The following is a 22,722-nucleotide window of genomic DNA, read 5'->3' as shown; positions in this document are numbered from 1 at the left end:
TTCTATTCTTATTTTTAAGTCTTTAATCCATTTTGAGTTGATTTTTGTATATCGTGTGAGATAAGGGTCCAATTTCATTCTTCTGCATGTGGATGTCCAGTTTTCCCAACACCATTTATTAAGAGACTATCCTTTTTCTATTGTGTATTCTTGTCACCTTTGCTGAAAATTAATTGACCACACATACATGTGTGAGTTGATTTCTGGGCTCTTTGTTTGGATTCATTGGTCAATGTGTTTGTTTATTTTTGCCAGCACTATGCTATTTTAATTACCATAGCTTCATAGTATAGTTTGAAATCAGGTAGTGTAATGTCTCTAGCTTTGTTCTTTTGGCTCCTAATCACACTGCCTGTTGGGCTTTTGTGAGTGTGTGTGTGGTTCCGTAAGAATTTTTAAATTGTTGTTTCTATTTCTATGAAACATGCCTCTGGAATTTTGATAGAGATTGCATTGAATCTGTAGATCACTTTGGGTAGTGTGGGTATTTTAACAATATTAATTCTTCCGAATCATAAACTTGGGTTATCTTTACATTTATTTGTGTTTTCTTTAATTTATTTCATCAGTGTTTCCTAGTCTTCAGTGTACAGGTCTTTTATCAACTTGGTTAAATTTATTCCTTTTTTTTTTTTTTTTGTAGCTATTGTAAATAAGATTGTTCTCTAGATTTCCTTTTTGGACAGTTTGTTGTTAGTATGTAGAAATACTACTGTTTTTTGTATGTTGATTTTGTACCCTGAAACTTTACTGTATTTGGCTATTAGTTCTAAGAGTTTATTGGTGAAGACTGTAGGGTTTTCTATATATAAGATCATGTCAGCAAACAGTGGCAATTTCACTTCCTTCTCTCTTGTTTGGATGCCTTTTATTTCTTTTTTTTGCATAATTCCTCTTGCAAGGACTTCTAGTACTATGCTGAATACAAGTGGTGGGAGTGGGCATCCTTGTCTTCTTCTCATATATGGCCTTTATTGAGTTGAGGTATATTCTTTCTATACTAAATTGGTGAGAGTTTTTATCATAAAAGGATGCTGAATTTTGTCAAATGCTTTTTCTGCATCTAATGAGATGATCATATGGTTTTGTCCTTCATTCTATTAATGTGAGGTATCACATTTATTGATTTGTATATGTTCAACCATTCTTGCATCCCAGGGGATAAATCTCACTGGATCATGGTGGATGATCCTTTTAATATGTTGTTGAATTCTGTTTGCTAATATTTAATTAAGGATTTTTGTATCCATGTTCATTCAGGATTTTGGCCTGTAATTTTATTCTCTCATAATTTTCTTGTCTGATTTGGTATCAGAATAATGCTGGCCTTATAAAAATAGTGTGAAAGGGTCAGGCATGGTGGCTCATGCCTGTAATCCCAGCACTTTGGGTGGCCGAGGCAGGCAGATCACCTGAGGTTGGGAGTTCAAGACCAGCCTGACCAACATGGAGAAACACCATCTCTACTAAAAATACAAAATTAGCCAGGCGTGGTGGTGCATGCCTGTAATTCCAGCTACTCAGGAGGCTGAGGCAGGAGAATCGCTTGAACCCAGGAGGTGGTGGTTGTGGTGAGCTGAGATAGTGCCATTGCACTCCAGCCTGGGCAACAAGAGCAAAACTCTGTCTTTAAAAACAAACAAACAAACAAAAAAACTAAAAAAAAAAAAAAAAAAAAAAAAAAGTCATGTGAAAGTCCTTCCACTTCTTCAATTTTTTGGAAGAATTTGAGAAGAATTGATGTTAGTTCTTTTTTAAATGTCAGGTAGAATTAAGCAGTAAAGGCACCAGGTCTGGGTTTTTTGGATAGTAGGCTTTTTATTATTTATCCAATATCATCATTATTGGTCTGTTGAGATTTTCTATTGTTTTTATGATTAAGTCTTGGTAGGTTGTATGTGTCTAGAAATTTATCAGTTTCTTCTAGGTTATCCAGTTCATTGCCATGTAAATGTTCACAGTAGTCTCTTATGATCCTTTGTATTTGTCATATCAGTTGTAATGTCTTCTCTTTCATATCTGATTTTATTTATTTGAGTCTTCTCTATTTTTTTCTTAGTTTAGCTAAAGGTTTGTTGTTTTGACCTTTTCAAAAAACAACTTTTAGTTTCATTGATTTTTATATTGTTTTTCCAGTCTCTATTTCATTTATTTCTGCTTTGATCTTTATTATTTTCTTTCTTCAGTGTACTTTGGGCTTATTTCGTTCTTCTTTCCTAGTTTTGTGAGGTGTAATATTAGTTTCTTTGAGATCTCTCTTCATTGTATCTACTTCTTTTAATTTGACTAAAAGCCATTTATTGAAAAGGCTATCTTTTTCCCAGTGTGTGTTCTTGGCACCTTTGTCAAAAATCAGTTGACTATGGGTGTATACATTTATTTGTAGGCCTCTGTTCTGTTCCATTGGTCTATGTGTCTGTTTTTTCATGCCAGTATTGTGCTGTTTGGGTTACCATAGCTTTGTAGTATAATTTAAAGTCAGGGGCCTTTAGCTTTGTTATTTTTGCTCAGGATTGTTTTGGCTATTTGGGGACTTTGTGGTTCCATATGAATTTTAAGATTATTTCTTCTCTTTTTGTGAAGAACATTTTTGGTATTTTGAAAGTGATTGCATTAACTCTGTGTAATGCTTTGGGTAGTATGATCATTTAAACAATATTAATTCTTCCAATCCATGAACATGAAATATCTTTCCATTTATTTGCTTCTTCTTCAATTTCTTTAATCGATGTTTCATAATTTTCAGTGTAGAAATCTTTCACTTCCTTGGTTAAATTTATTCCTAGATATCTTATTTTTTAAGCTGGTATACATAGAATTGTTTTCTTAATTTCTTTTTTAGATCATTAACTATTAGTGTTTAGAAATGCTACTAATTTTTTTCTTTTTCCATTTTTATTTTAGGTTTAGGGGTACATGTACATGTATATATTTGTTGCGTAGGTAAATCGTATGTCACTGGGGTTTGGTGTACAAATGACTTCATTGCCCAGGTAGTGAGCATAGTACCTGATAGGTTGTTTTTGAACCCTCACTCTCCTCCTAACCTCCACCTTCAAGTAGGCCCCACCATCTATTGCTCCCTTCTTTGTACCCATGTGTACACAATGCTTAGCTCCCACTTATAAGTGAAAATATGCAGCATTTGGTTTTCTTTTCCTGTGTTAATTTGCTTAGGATAATGGCCTTCAGCTGCATCCATGTTGCTGCAAAGGACATGATTTTGTTCTTTTTTATGGCTGTGTAGTATTCCATGGTGTTACATGGAACCACATTTTCTTTATCCAATCCACCACTGATGGGCATCTAGGTTGATTCCATATCTTTATTACTGTGAATAGTGATGTGATGAACATACACATGCATGTGTCTTTTTGGTAGAATGATTTCTATTCCTTTGCGTATAATACACCCAATAATAGGATCACTGGGTCAAATGGTAGTTCTGTCTCAAGTTCTTTGAGAAATCTCCAAACCACTTTCCACAGTGGCTGAACTAATTAACATCCCCACCAATAGTGTATAGCATTTCCTATTCTCCACAATCTTTGAAGAAATATCCAGTAGTTGAATTGCTGGCTCATATTTTTAATTTTTTGAGAAATCTCAATACTGTTTTCCATATGGCTGTACTAATTTACATTTCCACCAACAGTATGTAAGAGCTCGCTTTTCTCCACATCTTTGTCAACGTGTGTTATTTTTTGTCTTTTTATAATAGCCATTCTAACTGGTGTAAGATGATATCTTGTGTTTTTGCTCTACATTTCCCTGATAATTAGTGATGTTGAACACATACTTGTTGGCTATTTGTACGTCTTCCTTTAAAAAATGTCTACTGATGTCCTTTGCCCATTTTTAATGAATTTGTGTTTGTTTTACTGTTGGATTGTTTGAGTCATCTGTCAAATGAGTAGTTTGCAAATATTTTCTCCCATTTAAGAGAATGTCTCTTCACTCTGTTGGTGGTTTCTTTTGCTGTGTAGAAGCTTTTTAATTTAATATAGTGTCATTTGTCTTTTTTTGTTTTTGTTGCCTGTGCTTTCAAAGTCTTAGTCATAAAATCTTTGCCTAGACCAATGTAATGAAGACTTTTCCTTATGTTTTATTCTGGTAGTTTTATAGCTTTGGATCTTACATTTAAGGCTTTAATCCATCTTGAGTTCATTTTTGTATATGATGAGAGATAGGGGTCTAGTTTCACTCTTCTGCATATGGTTATTCAGTTTTCCCAGTATCATTTATTGAAGAGGGTGCCCTGTTCCCAGTATATGTTCTTGACAGCATTGTCAAAGATCAGTTGGCTGTAATTATATGAATTTATTTCTGGATTCTCTATTCTGTTCCATGCTTTATGTTTATGTGTCTATTTTTATACTAATACCATGCTATTTTGGTTATGATAGCCTTGATCTATATCAAAGAGTGCAGTTGGAGTGCAGTGGCATGATCATAGCTCACTGCAGCCTTGACCATCTGGGCTCAAGTGATCCTCCCACCTCAGCCTCCCAAGTAGCTAGGAATCCAGGCACATTCCATAGTAACTGGCTAATTTTTAATCTTTTGTGTAGATGCTGTCTTGCTATGTTGTGCAGGTTAGTCTGAAACTCTTGGACACAAGCCATCCTCTCGCCTTGGCCTCCCAAAGTGCTGGGATTACAGGCGTGAGTCACTATGCCTGGTTTTGTAATATATTTTGAAGTCAGGTAATGTGATAACTCCAGATTTTTTTTCCCCCCCACGGGATTGCTTTGGCTATTCTGTCTCATTTTTTGTTCTTTTTTTTTTTTTTTTTTGAGGCGGAGTCTCGCTCTGTCGCCCAGACTGGGGTGCAGTGGCGCAATCTCGGCTCACTGCAAGCTCCGCCTCCCGGGTTCACGCCATTCTCCTGCCTCAGCCTCCCGAGTAGCTGGGACTACAGGCGCTCGCCACCTCGCCCGGCTAGTTTTTTTTTTTTGTATTTTTAGTAGAGACGGGGTTTCACCATGTTAGCCAGGATGGTCTCGATCTCCTGACCTCGTGATCTGCCCGTCTCGGCCTCCCAAAGTGCTGGGATTACAGGCTTGAGCCACCGCGCCCGGCCTCATTTTTTGTTCTATATGAACTTTAGAATTGTTTTTTCTGTTTCTGTGAAAAGTGACATTGGTGATTTAGGGATTGCATCAAGTCGGTACTGCATTGGGCAGCATGGCTATTTTGGTGATATTAATTCTTCCAGTCCATGCGCATGGATGAAATATCTTTCCATTTGTTTGTGTCCTCTTCAGTTTCTTACATCTGTCTTTTGTAGTCTTCCTTCTAAAGGTCTTTCACCTTTTTGGTTAAATTTATTCCTAGATATTTTATTTTATGCTTTGTAGCCACTGTAAATGTTATTGCCTGATTGATTTCTCTTTTGGCTATTTCATTGTTGGTGCACAGAAATGCAACTGATATTTGTATGTTGATTTTATATTCTGCAACTTTACTAAATTTGTTTATTAGTTCTAAGAGTTTTTTTGATGGAGTTTTGTGTGATTTTCATATATAAGATCATGCTTTTCTGCAAAAGAGATCATTTGGCTTCCTCTTTTCCAATTTGGATGCCTTTTATTTCTTTCTATTGCAGGACTGCTCTGGCTAGGACTTCCAGTACTATATTGAATAAGAGTGGTAAAAGTGGGCATCCTTATCTTGTTCCAATTCTTAGAGGAAAAGTTTTCACCTTTTCCCTATTCAGTATGATGATAGCTGCATATTTGTCACATATAGCCTTTGTTATGTTGAGGTATGTTTCTTCTATGTCTAGCTTGTTGAAAGGTTTTTTTTTTAATCATGAAGCAATGTTGACTATTATGAAATGCTTTTTCTGCATCTATTAGGATGATCATATGATTTTTGTCCTTCATTCTGTTGATGTTGATATATGCTTATTGATTTTCATATGCTGAACTATCCTTGCATTTCTGATATAAGTACCATTTGGTCATGGTATATTATATTTTTGATATATTGTTGGATTTGGTTTGCTAGTATTTCATTGAAGATTTTTGCATCTGTGTTCATCAGAGATATTGATCCATAGTTTTCTTTTTGCTGTTGTTGTATTGTCATCTGACTTTGGTATTAAGGTAATGCTGGCCTCACAGAATAAGTAAGGGAGAATTCCCTCCTCATCATTTTTTTTTGAATAGTTTGAGGAGGATTGCTATTAGTTCTCCTTTGTGTGTTTGGTATAATTTGTTAGTGAATCCATCTAGTCCTGGGCTTTTCTTTGTTGGGAGACTTTTTATTACCGATTCAACCTTGCTACTCATTATTGGTCTTGAATAATTTTCAATTTCTTCCTGATTCATCTTGGTAGATTTTATGTTTTAGGAATTTATCTCTTTTTGCTAGGTTTTTTAGTTTGTTAGTGTTATAGTTGTTCATAATAGTCTCTGATGATTTCTTGTATTTCTGTGGCATCAGCTGTAATGTCTCTTTTTTCATTTCCGATTTTATTTGGGTCTTCTCTTGTCTTTTTTTGGTTAGTCTAGCTAGTGGTTTATCAATTTCATTTATCTTTTTAAAGAACTTATTTTTTTTGCTGACCCTTTGTATTGTTTTTGTAGTTTCTATTTCATTTAGTTCTGGTCTGATCTTATTACTTCTTTTCTTCTACTAATTTTGGGCTTGGTTTTCAATTCCTTCAGGTGCATCATTAGACTATTTATTTGAAATCTTTCTACTTTTTTGATGTAGGTGCTTATTGCTATAAACTTCTGTCTTAGCACTGCTTTTGCTGTATCCCGCAGGCTTCGGTATGTTGTATTTCAATTTTTTTGTTTCAAGAAATTTTTTTTATTTCAATCTTAATTTCTTCACTGTTCTATTGGTCATTCCGGAGAATGCTGTTTAATTTCCATGCATTTGTATAGTTTTCAAAGTTTTTCTTGTTATTGATTTCTAGTTTTATTCTAGTTTTATAAGTGTGCCTATCTTTGGGCCCCAGGGTGGCATATGCTGGCATTAAGTATTGGTGGGCTCAGGCAGGCCAATTCTTGGGCCTTTAGTGGCTTTTTCAGGTGTCAGGAATGGCACCTATGGGCTGAGCAGGTAGGTAGGTTCACAGACGCATTGGCAATGGGTGTGCTGTGGCTGATGGCAGTAGCAATAGTGAGACAACCCTCTGGGACCCAAGTGGTACTCACTGGTGTTGGCAGTGGCTATGAGAAGTTGGGTGGTCCTGTCCTCAGGCCCATAGGTGGTGCATGCAGGTAGGTGCCAGCAATGGTGGTAGCGGAAGGTTGAGTGGGCTTACTCTCAGACCCTGGGAGGAGTGCTCATGTGCCTTACAGGTGACATGAGTCTCTTGTAGGCAGCATATAGTTGGTTCTTGTTTTTTAAAACTCCATTCACCCATTCTAATTTTTTTAATCAGAGAATTTAATCCATTTACATTCAAGGTAATTATTAATAGGTAAGGACTTACTACTGCTATTTTGTCAATTTTTGTTTTGTTGTTTTGTAGATTCTTTCTTCCTCTCTTGCTCTCTTCTTTTGTGGTTTGATATTTTTTTGTAGTGTATGCTTTGAATCCTTTCTATTTTTCTGTTGCGCTACTGCTAAAGATTTTTTTCTTTGTGGTTACCATGACACTTAGTTAGAATATCTTGCTCTTGTAATAAGCTATTTCAAGCTGATAACAAGTTCAATTGCATACAATAACTCAACAGTTTTACTCCCTCCCTAACATGTTGTTTTTGATATCAGAATTGATATCATTTTATAATGTGTATCCTTGAAAATTTATTTTAGCTATAGTTATTAATAGTTTTGTATTTTTACCCTCATGTTGGGATAAAATTGTCTTACATCCCATCATCACAGTCCTAAAATATTCTGAGTATGACTCTATTTTGCTTATACCATTGAGTGTTGTGCTTTCGTATGTTTCATGTTATTAGCAGCTCTCTGTTTCAGTTTTTAAAACTTCCTTTTGCAATTTCTGTAAGGCAGGCATAGTGGTAATGAACTCCCTTAATTTTTATTTGGGAAAGTTTCTATTTCTTCCTCAACTGGGAAAGACAGCTTTGCTAACGTATTCTTGGTAGGCAGTTTTTTTTCCTTCAGCACTTTTAATACATCATCACAGTGACTCCTGACCTGCAGTGTTTCTGTTCAGAAATTACAATTGTATTGGCACTCCTTTGTGTGTGATGTGTTTCTTACCTTCTGATGCTCTCAGAATTTTTGCTTTGTCTTTGATTTTTGATAGGTTGATTATTATGTGTCTTGGTGTACTCATCTTTAATTTGATTGAATTTGATTAGGAACGGGTGCACAGGAACTCTCTGTACTTTCTCCTCATTTTTCCTGTAAACCTAAAACTACTCTAACAGATAAAGTCTACAGATACATAAATGTATAAATGGCTATGACTCAACTAACAGTGCTATCTCTCCACCAGGATTTCTAAGGCTGCTCTGGTGTGCAGCAAGTAGCCTGAAAGGGGATGTTAAGATTATCTTCACCCATACACATAATAAAACTCTTTTAAAAAATAAATCGTATCGTGTATATTTACGGTATACAACATGATGTTGTAAGATTCATCTATATATGTCATATATATGCATCTCTACTATAGTAACCATCTTACTGTATCTATATACTACACATAATTTTTACTATATATATATACACACACTACACAAGCATATATATATGTAGAGTTTATATATATGTGTGTGTGTATATATATACACACACACAAATAGTTACAATAATGGAGATTACTATGTACATATAGTTAAAAGGTTACTATAATGGAACAAATTAACATATCCATCAGCTCACTTAGTTAACCATTTTCCCCCTGTGGTGAGAACAGCTATAAACTCATTTAGCAACATTCTTAATATCGTACATTATTATTAACTATAGCTCTCATCTTTTTACATTATATTTTTGGACTTGTTCACCCTACATATTTGCAACATTGTATCATTTGATCAATATCTCCCCATTTTCTTCCTCCTGCCCGACTATGGTAACCATGTTCTATTCGCTATCTCTCTATATTTGGACTCCTTTTAATTTTCTCTTGATTTGACTTTGCTCCTGACTCTCTCATACTGTCTTCCTATTTTGCTGAGTCCCTGACCTAGCAGCCAGGGAGAGTAGAGGTGAGACAAAGAAAAATAGAAGGAGGAGGAGAAGAACGAGGAGATGGTGGAGGAGGAGACTTGGCTGAGAACAACAGTTATTTATCACAGAAATCTCATAGAGAACAAAAATGACTCTTCTCAGTAACCAACAAAAAGGGAGATTATAATTGAAATGAAAGGATTGGATGATAAAATGCAAAAGCAGTAATAACTTTCTTTGTGGTTTATTTTAGTGGCTTTGAATCAAGCCATCCTGCTCTTCAAAGACATGTGTCTTGTTCATCTCCCCCACCCCTCATCCCCCAACTCCATTTGGAACTATCTGAAGTCCCAGTGAACTAAAATCCTGCAAAGGATGCAGGAGCCTTAGAGCCATCAGCACACAAGGGTCCATGCCAGAAAGTGTACCTGTTCTTGTTTTCAAAGATCTGTTTCATCTCAGCACAGCGGAGCTCCATTTCATTGGAGAGCTGGAAATAAAATCAGCATCAACAACACAAGACTGAGGACCCCGTCCCATTCTGATGTGCACCTTCTGAAAAACCTTCTAATTCATGGGGCACAGCCCCCTCCCCACCCCTCTTCCACTGTGCTCTGCAGTGCCAGAGAGCACATTATTAATAAGGGAACAGAACAATTTGTGCCTTGCTCTATGTTGTTTTCTACTTATTCAGTTCATAATGTTGGTGCATCTCTTTCACTGACTGGTTTTTTTGGGTAGGTCTGGTCTCCTGTGCTAGACCATCATCTCTGTTACATCACGGCCTTCAGATTTTTGGATACGTAATTCAATTGAGCAATCATTTATTAAACAAAGGGCTTGGCTTGGAAGAGCCAAAGAGGACTAAGACTCAGATCTTACCTTCAAGGAACTTAAAATCTAGTGTTAATCCTTGTTGACAGTATAATTCCATTCTAGCAGGCAGGATTTGCTCACTTTCAGGTGATACTTCATTCTAACATGCCAAATCCTCTGGCCAGTCTCTCAGGATAAATCAATACTTCAAATCAGTCAGTGACCACTGTCAGCTAGGACAAGGGTTTAGGGCTTGTCCTTGTACCTCTCTGACTACCGGGGAGAAGCCAGGACTGTGTCACACGACAAGTGGTCAGCAGAGCCACTCTGACAGACAGAGAACAGCACAGGGTCAGCCAACACTACTCCCTTCCACATGGCCACACAACAAATAGCATGTTCACAAGTGGCAGTATTTTTGGTAACACAATCTAGGATCCCTTCATGGAAATAGTCTCTAAATATGTCTTCAGTAGGATCTGTGGCTGTGACTTAACATGTTCATTTTGTCCAATGATCCACCACTGTTCAGTTGAGTGACCTTATGCAAATTATTTAACTTCCCTGAGCCTCAGTTTCCTTTCTATAGAAGGAGACCATAAACTTGGCAGTGTTTTCAGATAAATAAGGTAATGAATCAATAGTTGGCAGGCGGAAGACGGTGGTCTCAGGACAGGACAACAGCCTGAGTCATAAGCTGGGTCACTGTAGGATTCAGACGCATCTAGGACGTATCAGAGGGTGAGAAGCTGCCTTCTGGGAAGTAAAACCTCACAGATCGGGGCATTCAACAACCCTGGGGAGGATATTTCTGAATACAGCACTGGCTGTCACGCCAGGCCAACAGGCACACCTATTTGAGGTGAGGAAGAAGTCATCAGATGAAACAGATGGTAAAAGCTAAAAAGGTGTCATTGAAATCCTCAGGAATCACAAAGTGTGTCAAATGACATCTGCAGATTCTGATGTGTGGGCAGCTTTAACAGTCACAGAGAGTAAGCCCTGGACAGAGTGTGCTGGTGTCGTTAGTGAGAGCCTCACAACCTCTGAAACTTAATTGCACCGCAAAGGCCAGACAGAAAACAACAAGTGCACCCTAGTGTGAGGAGGACAGTGTCACTGCCCACACAGAGGTACCTGGAGAACTCCTGGAAATAAATGAGTTAAGCCTTGTGGAAGAACTTGGGTTCTTGCAATTACAGATAAAGATGGAGTCAGAGAAATACTACTGAGTGACACAGTCCAATCTTCAGGGTCCTGTCACCTGGACAACATGGCTCATATGAGTAAAGTGCTTGGCATTTTGCCTGGCACACAGGTGATCCGAAAACATTAATTTTATCTTGCCCATGAAGATGTTAGCTAATGTAAGGTCACTCACCAATTTCTGGGCAGACTGGTGATCTCTGTTCATTTGTTCAATTATTGCTGTCAGCTCTGAAATTTGCTCTTCTAGGTCAGAAATGATGTTGGTCCTGTAGGAGAAGTAATTCTTCTATCACCCACAAAGCTTACCATTCCATGTCACTCAGACCCCTGAGCATGACTGACTCTGGCCTGGTGAGAGCTGGCCATGTCCTGCACCTGCTCCATCATTATGAGGTGGGGGTGGAGGGATAGGGACAGTCTTAGAGAACGCATTTGGCAATAAGGCAGTTGAGGCTCAGATCTGACTCTTTTGGGTAAGCTCACTAGACTTGAACAGGATGGTTTGGTGCCCTACTGAGTAGAAGAAAAATAAGAATATGTCAGAAATTTATTAGAGTTTGACCTTGATCTGCTGATGATGGTTGAAACAGGATGAAGTTCAGGGGATTAGGAAATTAGAAGATGTGTAATAGGATTGATGCTGACTGTGAACCACAGACAAGGACTGGGCCAGAGATGGGACTAAGAGGGGATTTAAGAGAGTGGCTTTTAGCACAGGTCATGGTTTTCTGTATTTCTGGGTCTAAGGCTGCCATGATATCTGTAAATTATTTAGCTCTGCCTGGTTGGGCTACAGTGACAAGGCAGCAGGTGGTGCCATGTGCAGTGGAGCTGAGAGGAAGTCCTCAATGCAAGCTGCTTTGACCTCTTTGGTCAACCACCTCCCATGTCTCACTGGGCACAGAGAGAATGTGGGCTGACGAAACAAGAGAGGGGATACAGGAGGAGACAGTTCCAGGGTATGAGAAAAAAAGGCATGAGAAAGCTGAATAATAGGGAGCCCTTATCTTTTGAACACGATCTTCACTATAAACAACACTCACAGCTTTACCAGTGAATACAACAAGCACACGTTATCATGTTTTATTGTGCACAACTGGTGACAACTTCCCTGTGAGGCCAAGAGGTGGGCTGTCGTGCTAGCTTGACGATAGGCGCATGCCCCATTCTCTTCCTGCAGAGGGCTATGGATAAACAGGGAAAGGAAAGCAGAGACTGAATGCCCCTGGGTGGGAAGACAAGAACTTGGGTCCAGCCCCTCTGGGCCAGGTCAGATCAGAGAGACTCCATGGCACGGCCTCATTCCACTTGAGGGTCCTTCAGACTTACCCTCAATCTGAATCCCTTCCCAGATGTAACCACTGCTAACGGTTTGGTTGAATTCTGCCAATACGCTAGCAGATAGGTAGATGATTGTGTGTGTGTGTGTGTGTGTGTGTGTGTGTGTGTTTTCTATTGTTGGTCTTTTAGACTTGTGTGTTGAAAAATAATTCTTACAGCAAAATAAGCCTGAGGGAAGAGGCACTTGGAGAGCCATTCAGTAGTGCAGTTAAGAAGTAAGATGCCTGAACACGGGCAGGATATCGGGGAAGCAGAAGATATGAATAAGAGATTAAAGGGTAGAATGAAAAGATGTAGAGATGAATCTGCATCTGTTAATGAAAAAAGAAAGACATGGAGATACACTTGATATGGCATTGGAGGACAGAGAGTAGGTGGGGCCTAAAGACAGGATGGCTGCGCTAATGGGATGAAGTCAGGCCAGAACCTTCCATACTTCATCTCCCAGGGGCATGAGCTGAGCAGTATTTTTGGACATAAGGAAAAAGAGGCTGGGTGCAGTGGCTCACGCCTATAATCCCAGCACTTTGGGAGGCTGAGGTCAGAGGATTACTACCTGAGGTCAGGAGTTAGAGACCAGCCTGGCTAACATGGTGAAATCCCATCTCTACTGAAACTATAAAAATTAGCTGGGTGTGGTGGTGCAAGCCTGTAATCCTAGCTACTCGAGAGGCTAAGGCATGAGAATTGCTTAAACCTGGGAGGCAGAGGTTGCAGTGAGCCGAGATCGTGCCACTAAACTCCAGCCTGGGTGACAGAGAGAGACTCTCTCAAAAAAAACAAAAAAACAAAAAAACAACCAAAAAAATGTGCACTCCAGCCTCCCAGAAACCCTCACTTTACTTAATTGGCATGGCCCAAATTCAGACTAATTTGTGGCTCTTCTATCTACTCCTTACCCCAGGAACAATTGCTGTCCTTTGGGATCAATCACATAACTCCCAATCAATCTTCATCCTGCCCCTTGGATCTGCTCACAGATGGGATCAGAGGAAAGAGAGGCAGATGTGGAGAGACGCATCATCAGGAAGCAGGGGTGTGGAGGGGGGTGCCCTTGCGGCCCCTCCAGAGCAGGCACCAGTAGCCTGGCTGTGGGCATAGTGGCTTTGGCTTATCCCTGAGGCCAGGCTGAGCCGGTGGGAGTAGCCCCAAGCAGCTGAATGTTGGTTCAACAGCATTACCTGGAAAATCTGCCTTTGTTCAGGATCTCCGATTCCCACCGCTTTTTCCCATCAAACATCTCATCCCCTAAGGTGACAGAAATCTGTTCCCGATTCCGAACAAGTTGATAGCCAGGTGACACGTTGATCACTTCCTAGGCATCAAGGGAAAGTAGGATAAAATGGCAGACTTGGAGTGCTGAGATTTCTCCAAATCTTCTCCTATTGCCTCACTCACATCTTAAAAACAGGGACCTGGGACTCCAGAGCCCAAGCCCTTCTGGGCCCTTCACCCATTGTAGCTCATCCTCACATCTCTGAGACTCAAACCTGATGCTCAGTAGGCTCATGGGGGTCCCTAGGGGCCTCTCAAGCTCTGTGCCACACCAAGCCATTGATGCCCCTGCCCCCCCCACTTGTGTTCACCCTTGTGGCCGGAGGTGGGCATGCGGCAACTGCTCAGGTTTTGGAATCACAGAGGCCTGAGTAAATCTTGGCTCTGCCACCAGACAATAGCCATCCAGCATCTCTGTGCCTCAGTTTTCTCATCAGAAAGTGGGGTTAATAACTCCTTCTCAAATGGCTTTTATGAGGGAAAAACAAAACAACATATGAGAAAATGACTAGAATGGTTGCAAACAAAATGTCATTTCCTCCTCCTTCTCCCATTAGATGCCAAGTCAGAAACCTGGGCAGGGCCTCCGCTAGCCTGGGGCTCTGAGAGCTGCACAGCACACGCTGCAGCCCCTTGAGCCCTGCTGTTGTCACCTCCTTCATGTCTCTCTGAATCACCCTCCTCTCTCCACACCCCTGCCTGACAGCCCCAGGCCACCACCATCTTTCTCTTGGGCTCTGGCCTCTCTGCCTTCACTCTTGCTCCCCAACAGTTCATCCTCCTCTCCACCTAGAGGGCAATGATATTTTTGCTTGTATATTTTTTCCCTAACTATTAAAGGACTGCATGGTATTTAAAAAAAACAAAAAAAAAAACAACTAGATAAACACAGAAAACAGTAAAAAAAAATGTATCAATTATATCCCTCCAGAGACTGCTGCTTCTGAAATGTAACTCTTACTTGGTCCTGTGCCTGTGTCAGACCAGCAAAGGCTCCCAGACACCAGAAGGGTCAGGCCCACATTCCCAGGCAGGCACTAAGATCCTTCGAGTTTGGTTCCCATCACCTTCTCCAGTGCCCTCCCGCCCCTGATCCCCTGAGGGGTCCCGGCTGCCTCTCCCCAGCATTCGTGACTTCCCAAGGTCAGCAGAGGGCTTCCTGCATCTGGGCATGAGCTGTTTACTGGCCTGGACTAGCTGTCATGTCCAGTTTCCCTGGGACACTCTGTTTGCCTTGTGCAAGCAGGAGAGAGTGGCAATTAAATGCCCACTCTGGAATCTGGCTGAGCTGAGTTCAAGTCGTGGTTCTTCCACTTACCTGCCATGCACAATATGCAATAATAACAGCACCTCCTCCCAGGATCTTTGTGAAGATTCAACAAGGTAAGTATAAAAATGTAAAAGGCCCATGCTTGCACATGGTAGGCGCTCAGTAAATTTTAGTCCCACTGCCCTCTTCCTGCCTTTACTCACATAAAATGATTTATTGCTCTCTTCTTGCCTTGCTGCATGGATTTTCTTTCTGCAAGAGAAAGACATGCTCAGAAAGCAACCAGACAGCAAAGAGAAGTTCAAAGCTTAGGAGCTGAACCCTGAGGCCGCCACCATCTGACTTCTGCTCTCTGACCTGACCTTCTTAGGGGATCCCTAGGATAGTTGGGGAACTCACTGAAGCCGGGCTCCTGAGGGCCCAAAGTGGGAGCGCTCATGAAAAGGTCCTGCCCAAGGAGGCAAAAGAGTTGTTCTATGATGTTGGGGCAACTTCTGTTTTGGAGGAGCATCCACCAGCTAGAGGGACCCTTACATATTCTCCCTGAGTCAAGGCTCTGTGAGTCAGGTGACACCCCCTGCTACCCCCTTACACACACACAGGCACACACACACTCAGTTCAGGGAACTGTGTGGAACTCTCTTTATTGGAGAATGAAACATTCTATATAAACAAATGTTCCAGATAATGAAATGAATCCCATTAAGATACAAACGTTGAAGTTAAACTTGTTTTTCATTCAAATCTTTATATATACTATATAAAAAATGAATACCATATATGTGTATATGTTCACAGTGACCTTTCCCTCCATCTCCAAAGCCAGCAGCAATTGCATCGCTCTGACCTCTGCTTCTGTTGTCACAGCTCCTTCTCTGACTCTGACACTCTGACCTCCTCTTTCACATACAAAGAAGGACCTTTGTGATTACATGGGGTCTGGGATAATCCAGGATAATCTCTCCAATTCAAGATCAGCTGATTAGCAACCTTAATGCCATCTGCAGCCTTAATTCCTCTTTGGCAAGTAACAACATATTTGCAGTCTCTGGGTGTTAGGGTGTAGACGTCCTTGGGAGGGGGTCACTGTCCTGCCCACCACACCCATCACCTCGTTATCTTCTTTGAGCTTATCTCCCACCACTCCCTGCTCACTTGCTCTGCTCATGTCACACTGGCCTCTGCCTTCCTGGAAGAGGTCAGACATGTCAAGCAAGTTCCCACCCCAGGACCTTTGGACTTGCTGGTCTCTCTGCCAAGAGTGCTTGACCCAGGCATCATCAAGGCTCCTTCTGTCCCCTTTACACAGGGACTCGCCCGACCTCCCTACATAAAGTATCCCCACCCTCACAGCCCCTCCCACTCTGCCCGCATTGTTTTTCTGTGTAGCACTTGCCAACCTCAGATGTAATAACTAGTTTATGGTCCTCTTCCCCTCCCTTCCTCACTAGAAGATAAGTGCCAGGAGAGTGGAGACTTTATAGGGTTTCTGGCTGTTTTCCCAGCACCTGAAATAGTGCCTAATAAATAATAGGTGTTCCATAAATATTTTCCAAAAAACTTAATGGAATACAAAGATTCATACAAAGACCTAAAACTAAGATACATTTCTAAGCTTGTAAAATGTGAGTAAAAATTTTAATTTGTGATTAAAACCAAGATGCAACCCACAGAAAATCATAGACACAGGAAAGTAATCAGCTAAAGAGTCACCACCCTAAATGCATGGGAGGGTCAAGGCTCTGTGACAACAGAGCGCATCAAGCTTTGGGCTCTAGGGCAGAAACGAGCTATTGAGGGCACCCCTGTGGAGAGCAGTTGATACAGTGACTTTGAATCAAATGATGCAATGACTTTGGAAGCTGTGGATGCAGAGGACCCCAAAATCTACATGTAGGATCTGAGGTTTGCGAGAAATCAAGGTGGATTCTGGCAATTCTCTAACATCCCTGGCATCAATTAATTCAAGTCAGGCCAGGTGGGATGGAGATTATTTTATTCACATGCCTTAAACCATTTCTGCCTCACGGATATACAAATACTTAAGGCCAGGAGCAGTGGCTCACGACTGTAATCCCAGCAATTTGAAGGTCGAGGAGGGCTGATCACTTAAGGTCAGGAGTTCAAGACCAGCCTGGCCAACACAGTGAAACACCGTCGTTACCACAGATACAAAAACTACCTGGGCATGGTGATGGGTGCCTGTAATCCCAGCTACTCAGGAGGCTAAGGCAGGAGAATCGTTTGAACCAGGGAGGTGGAGGTTGGAGTGAGCCAAGATGGCACCACTGTGGTCCAGCCTGGGTGACAGAGCAAGACTCCATCTCAAACAAACAAACTGCTGGGAGCAGTGGCTCATGCCTGTAATCCCAATACTTTGGGGGGCCGAGGCGGGTGGATCGCTTGAGTTCAGGAGTTCAAGACCATCCTAGGCAGTGTGGTGAAACCCCATCTCTATTAAAATACAAAAAAGTAGCTGGGCATGCTGACCCGCACACCTGTAGTCCCAGCTACTCAAGACGCTGAGGCAGGAGAATCTCTTGAGACTGGGAAGTGGAGGTTGCAGTGAGTCACCGAGGTTGCGCCACTGCACTCCAGCCTGGGCAACAGAGTGAGACTCCATCTCAAAAACAGAAAACAAAACAAAACAAAACAAAACAAACAAACAAACAAAAACAATACTTACTTTGGGGAAACAACAGGTTTTGTTGGTTGGAGGTAATTGTGATTTTTTGGAGCTGGTAGAAGAGGAGTTAGCCTGAAAGTGAAAAACAATAATTAAAACAAAAAAGTTGGAAATTCGGAAACCCTTTTTAACACTCCCAGATTAAGTACATCCCTATAGTGACCCAAAATTGGAATGCATGATCTGACAGCTGGAATCTTTAAAATCTGAGGCCTTTAAAACTCAGGCCCCAGGCCCTCCTTGTTCACTGTCCCAGGAAGAGTTTGTTCCCCAGTTCCCAAAGCTCTTTATCCCACATGGAGGGGGCAGCTGCCATCAAGGCCCTTTGGTTGGAAGCCGCACTTTGCCTTTGCACCAACACTGAGACTTCCTCATTTAAAATGGCACAAACCCCAGGCAGGGCTGGCAAGATGAGGGTGCAGCCAACCAGCTGGCAGGGAAGCTGGAGAAAGCAAGGCTTTCTGGCTCACCTGGGATTTTGCTGCCACACTTGCTGTTTTAGAAATCTTGTGAAAGAAATGAGGCTACAAATGGATTCCAAGGTCCCTGTGCCTACCCCAACCCAGATAATTCTTACTTGGACCTCCCTGTGGAGTTCTTGTGTGGTAGTTGAGGGGTCTTGATTAGCTTCCGTGGTCCCAAGTTCCAGGGGTCCCAGCAGGTGCAATAGATGAGAGGGTTGGGGTTCATGGCCAAAGGTCAGGGGCAGTCTTGGCTGCTAGATCAGGAGGCTCTTGCTGAAATCGAAAAACAACAGCAGAAAGTTAAACCATTTAGAATCAAAGCAAAAATACAGACAAATTGGGAAGAACCCAGGGAGGACCCAAAGAACAATGGTAGATTCCAGAAGCTGTTGATCTGGTGCAGGGTCGTGGCTATAGGTTAACAGCTCATCCCTTTCTACTCAGTAGACTTGACTTGAAAGCAATTTAAACTTTGCCATAACTGGCCAGGCATGATGGCTCATGCCTATAATCCCAGCACTTTGGGGGGCCGAGGTGGATGGATCACTTGAGGTCAGGAGTTTGAGACCAGCCTGGCCAACATGGTGAAACCCCGTCTCTACTAATAATACAAAAATTAGCTGGGCATGGTGGTACACACCTATAATCCCAGCTACTCAGGAGGCTGAGGTGGGAGGATTGCTTGAACCTGGGAGGCAGAGGTTGCAGTGAGCCAAGATTGTGCCACTGCACTCCAGCCTGGGTGGAGAGTGAGACTTCCTCTCAAAAAATAAGATAAAAATAAAATAAAACAAAAATAAAATAATAAAATAAAATAAAATAAAATAAAATTTGCTATAACTGAGTCCTTGCTGTGAGCCAGGTAAAACCGCTCAATTATTGTTATGCTGATACTACAGATGAGGCTACTGAGACTCAGAGAAGTCACAGTGGCAGAAAGTTGCAGAGCTGGAAACAAACACAAATCTCCTTGACTCCCAAGCGCCTTCCTTTCCAGCAGGCCACACCAGTTCTCACTGAAGGGAAGAGAAATTCCCACAGCAAGTTCGGCACAGAACTTCCTGGAAAATTAGTTCTGCTGCCTGAGCTACAATGCAACTGAATCTCCTCGTTTCTCATTCCTGGTCACCTCTTTGAATTACAGAGTGGAAACTCCTTCTCTGCCTCCATAAAAACAAAACCCCTATTATGAGAATCTTGATGAAAGACAACTATCAGATAAACATGGTGGCTTGACCACACTGGCTTATCTTTCTTTTCCAGAATCCAACTAAAATTAGAGTACAGCATTAAAAGAGATTTAATTCCATAAGAGCAAGAAAATGGGAGAGGAGAGAAGATTGCACAAGGGATGTCCCTACATGTTTGGCATCATAACTAGGGCTCTCACCATAGCTCACTACAGCCTATGTGCCTGCAAAGACAGAGTATGAACAAGATGGAGCCAATTCACTCATCAGAGGTCCCAGAGGCTGCAGGACTTGGAACTGGTAGATTACCTGATGATATTGACAGGCAGCTGGTAGATCTGTAGGAGCACATGGTAGGATGAAGACTGTCCCTTTCGCTACACCGCATGTCCTAATCTCTGGGAAGTGTGACTATGTTACCTTACATGGCAAAAGCAGCTGTGGTTAAATGAAAGATCTTGAGAGAGAGAGATTTACCTGAATTATCAGTCAGAGAAGATGTGATAATGGAGGAAGAGGTAGGAGTGATTGAGGAAAAGGTCCGGGAACCAAGGAATTGGGGCAGCGTCTAGAAGCTGGAAAAGGCAAGGAAAAAAACTCCCCCCTGGAGCCTCCGGAAGGAATGCAGATCTGCCGACCTCTTGATTTTAGCTCAGTGAGACTTATTTTGGGCTTTGACTTTCAGAACTGTAAGATAATAAATTGGTGTTGTTTGAAGCCACTAAATTTGTGGTAACTTTGTTACAGAGCAATCAGAACCAGAGCATTTGGGAGTGTAGGTGCGGGATTGGCAATAGAAACATAGAAACCTAAGAAAATAAAATGTGCAATTACTCCAAGTTAAAAAATATTGGACGAGAAGGTAAACATAATCATAGTATGGCACACACTCCTATGTATCAAATGTAAATACTTAATATTGACTTAGCCAAAAAGTGAATTGTGACTACACGGGAAGAATGAGCGGAATGGGGATGTGTAAGCGCCAAATCCTCATCTGATGTACCAGAAAGAAAAATTAACATATGGAGCACAGACAAATTATTTGCAAGTATGAGGTAAAATTCCAAAGAAATAGATAACAGAGTTGAAAATAATTGCCTCTAGGAGCACACTGAGAAGTAGAACTGACAGATTGGGGGTGGGGCAGAAATTGAGACTTTTCCTTAATGAATTTTTAACATTATTTGATTTTTAAATGATGTCAGTGGATATTTCTTTTCTCTTTTCTTTTCTTCTTTTCTTTTTTCTTTTCAGAGTCTTGCTCTGTCACCCAGGGTGGAGTGCAGTGGTACAATCTTGGCTCACTACAACCTCTGCTTCCTGGGTTCAAGTGATTCTCCTGCCTCAACCTCCTGTAGGTGGAGGCCTCCAGCCTCCTACAAGTGCCCACCACTATGCCTGGCCAATTTTTGTATTTTTAGTAGAGACTGGGTTTTGCCATGTTGGCCAGGCTGATCTCAAACTCCTGGCCTCAAGTGATCCTCCTGCCTCGGCCTCCCAAAGTGCTGGGATTACAGGCATGAGCCACTGTGCCCGGCCATGTCAGTGGATATTTCATTAGTAATAAAAACAAACGCCAAAAATGTTATAAGAATCAGTAGCCCAATAGAAGCATTAAAATGATAACAGATTTAACTCAAATTTCTAAGTCTATGATTAGTTTTCACTATTATACTGGAATACATTTGCTTAAGAACCAGTCTAAAAAATGAAATCAACCTTTGTCTCCAACATGACTGATGCTTGAGAAATCCACTGATGGTGTCTAATGACCTTAAGAGCTAGAGGACCTTAAGGTTGAATCTATTTTCCATATGAAGATCCTAAAACTCAAAGAAATGAAGTGACTACTCACCCACTCGTAACTGCTCCTTTAACAGCACAAATCTTTAGAGTCTCGTGCTGTGAGTACTGTGCTAGATGCTGGCTGGATTTTGCCCTCAGGGAGCTTGCAGTCAGTAGAGGAGTCGGCAGAAAGAGAGCTAAGTGAGCAGTGGAGCCAAGGCAAGAGACCTGGCCTTGGAATAAAGGCAGAGTGTGCAGGGGTTTGCCTGGGTCAGAGGCCTGGGACTAGGGGATCTTCTGCAATAGATGTCAGGGCTAGGAAGGAGTCCAGGAGACTGGCTGAACAGCAAAGGCCTAAAGAGTAGGTGACAGGGCCGCCATTTATAACCGTCCACACTCCACTGTGTTTGGGGGCCTGTCAGGGCCAAGTCAAGGAGATGAGGTCAGAGAAGCAGATGGGATTGAGTGCCCAGGTGGGAAGATGATGCTACAAGGGGCTAGAATTCAGGTGAGAGTCTGAAAGGAGGCTGCCACAGTAGCAAAAAAGAAGCTCTGCTTCTGCTTCCAACCTACTATCTGCTTCCTGTAGGAAAGGGGCCAACCCTGAACTTGGGAGATTTAGCAGGAGTCCATGGGGCAGGAAGTGAGAGGTTAAGGCAGGCCCACTTTTAGCAACTGCCTTCTCTCTTCTTGAAGGCCGGCCAGGACTCCACTATGGAGAGCTCTTTGTGCCTCAACACCTCCACTAAGCCTTGCGAAGTGGCTTGTCCACAATGGGCATTTGATGCATATATTTCTTACCTGACTAGTAAACTTGATGGTTGTAATCAGCTCATCACAGTGGTTGGAGTCAGCTCAACAAAGAGGAAAAAGACAGTGCGGTGGCTCATGCCTGTAATTCCAGCACTTTGGGAGGCCGAGGCAAGTGGATCACTTGAGGCCAGGAGTTCAAGACCAGCGTAGCCAACATGGCAAAACCCTGTCTCTACTAAAAACACAAAAATTAGCCAGGTGTAGTGGCACACGCCTGTAATCCCAGCTACTCGGGAGGCTGAGGCAGGAGAATTGCTTGAACCCATGAGGTGGAGGTTGCAGTGGGCTGAGATCTTGCCACTGCACTCCAGCCTGGGTGACAGAACAAGACTCTGTCTCAATAAATAAATAAATAAAACCAAAAACAAAAACAAAGAGAAAAGAGATTCACAGATGAAACTGCCAAAATGTTGTAATCGTCATTACCATATTATAAATAATGTTAAACGTTTGCATTCAAAAGCCAGAAAGCAGAGGTAAATTGTATGGGTGATACAATCACTCAGTGGAGTTTTACATAGATTTTCAATGATCTTTGATGAATGTGTGGTTGTTTCCTTTTCTTCTTCCCCATGACAAACCATGTCTTGGTATCTATTCTTTTGCTCTTAAGAAAAAAAAAAATGGCCCCACAGGTGTGGTGGCACATGTCTGCAATCCCAGCACTTTGGGAGACTGAGGTGCGAGAGTCGCTTGAGGTTAGGAGCTTGAGACCAGCCTGGGCAACATATTGAGACTCTGTATCTACAAAAAATTTTA

At 41.6% G+C, this 22,722-nt stretch overlaps 1 protein-coding gene across 1 annotated transcript in view; it reads right to left on the bottom strand.

Moving 5' to 3' along the window:
- Positions 1–22,722, bottom strand: part of FLACC1 (flagellum associated containing coiled-coil domains 1) — a 48,445-nt gene that overhangs the window by 23,880 nt on the left and 1,843 nt on the right. The window contains 6 exon segments of the mRNA XM_033230709.1: positions 9,540–9,601; positions 11,309–11,402; positions 13,659–13,792; positions 15,226–15,274; positions 17,709–17,780; positions 18,286–18,445. Of these exon segments, the coding sequence (XP_033086600.1) occupies positions 9,540–9,601; positions 11,309–11,402; positions 13,659–13,792; positions 15,226–15,274; positions 17,709–17,780; positions 18,286–18,398 (524 nt within the window). The 5' untranslated portion in view covers positions 18,399–18,445.

The sequence above is a fragment of the Trachypithecus francoisi genome, unplaced genomic scaffold (assembly GCF_009764315.1).
Source record: "Trachypithecus francoisi isolate TF-2019V2 unplaced genomic scaffold, Tfra_2.0 Lachesis_group13, whole genome shotgun sequence".
Lineage (NCBI taxonomy): Eukaryota > Metazoa > Chordata > Mammalia > Primates > Cercopithecidae > Trachypithecus > Trachypithecus francoisi.
Note: the sequence above shows the minus strand (reverse complement) of the source record. Positions and strands in the feature narration are given on the sequence as shown.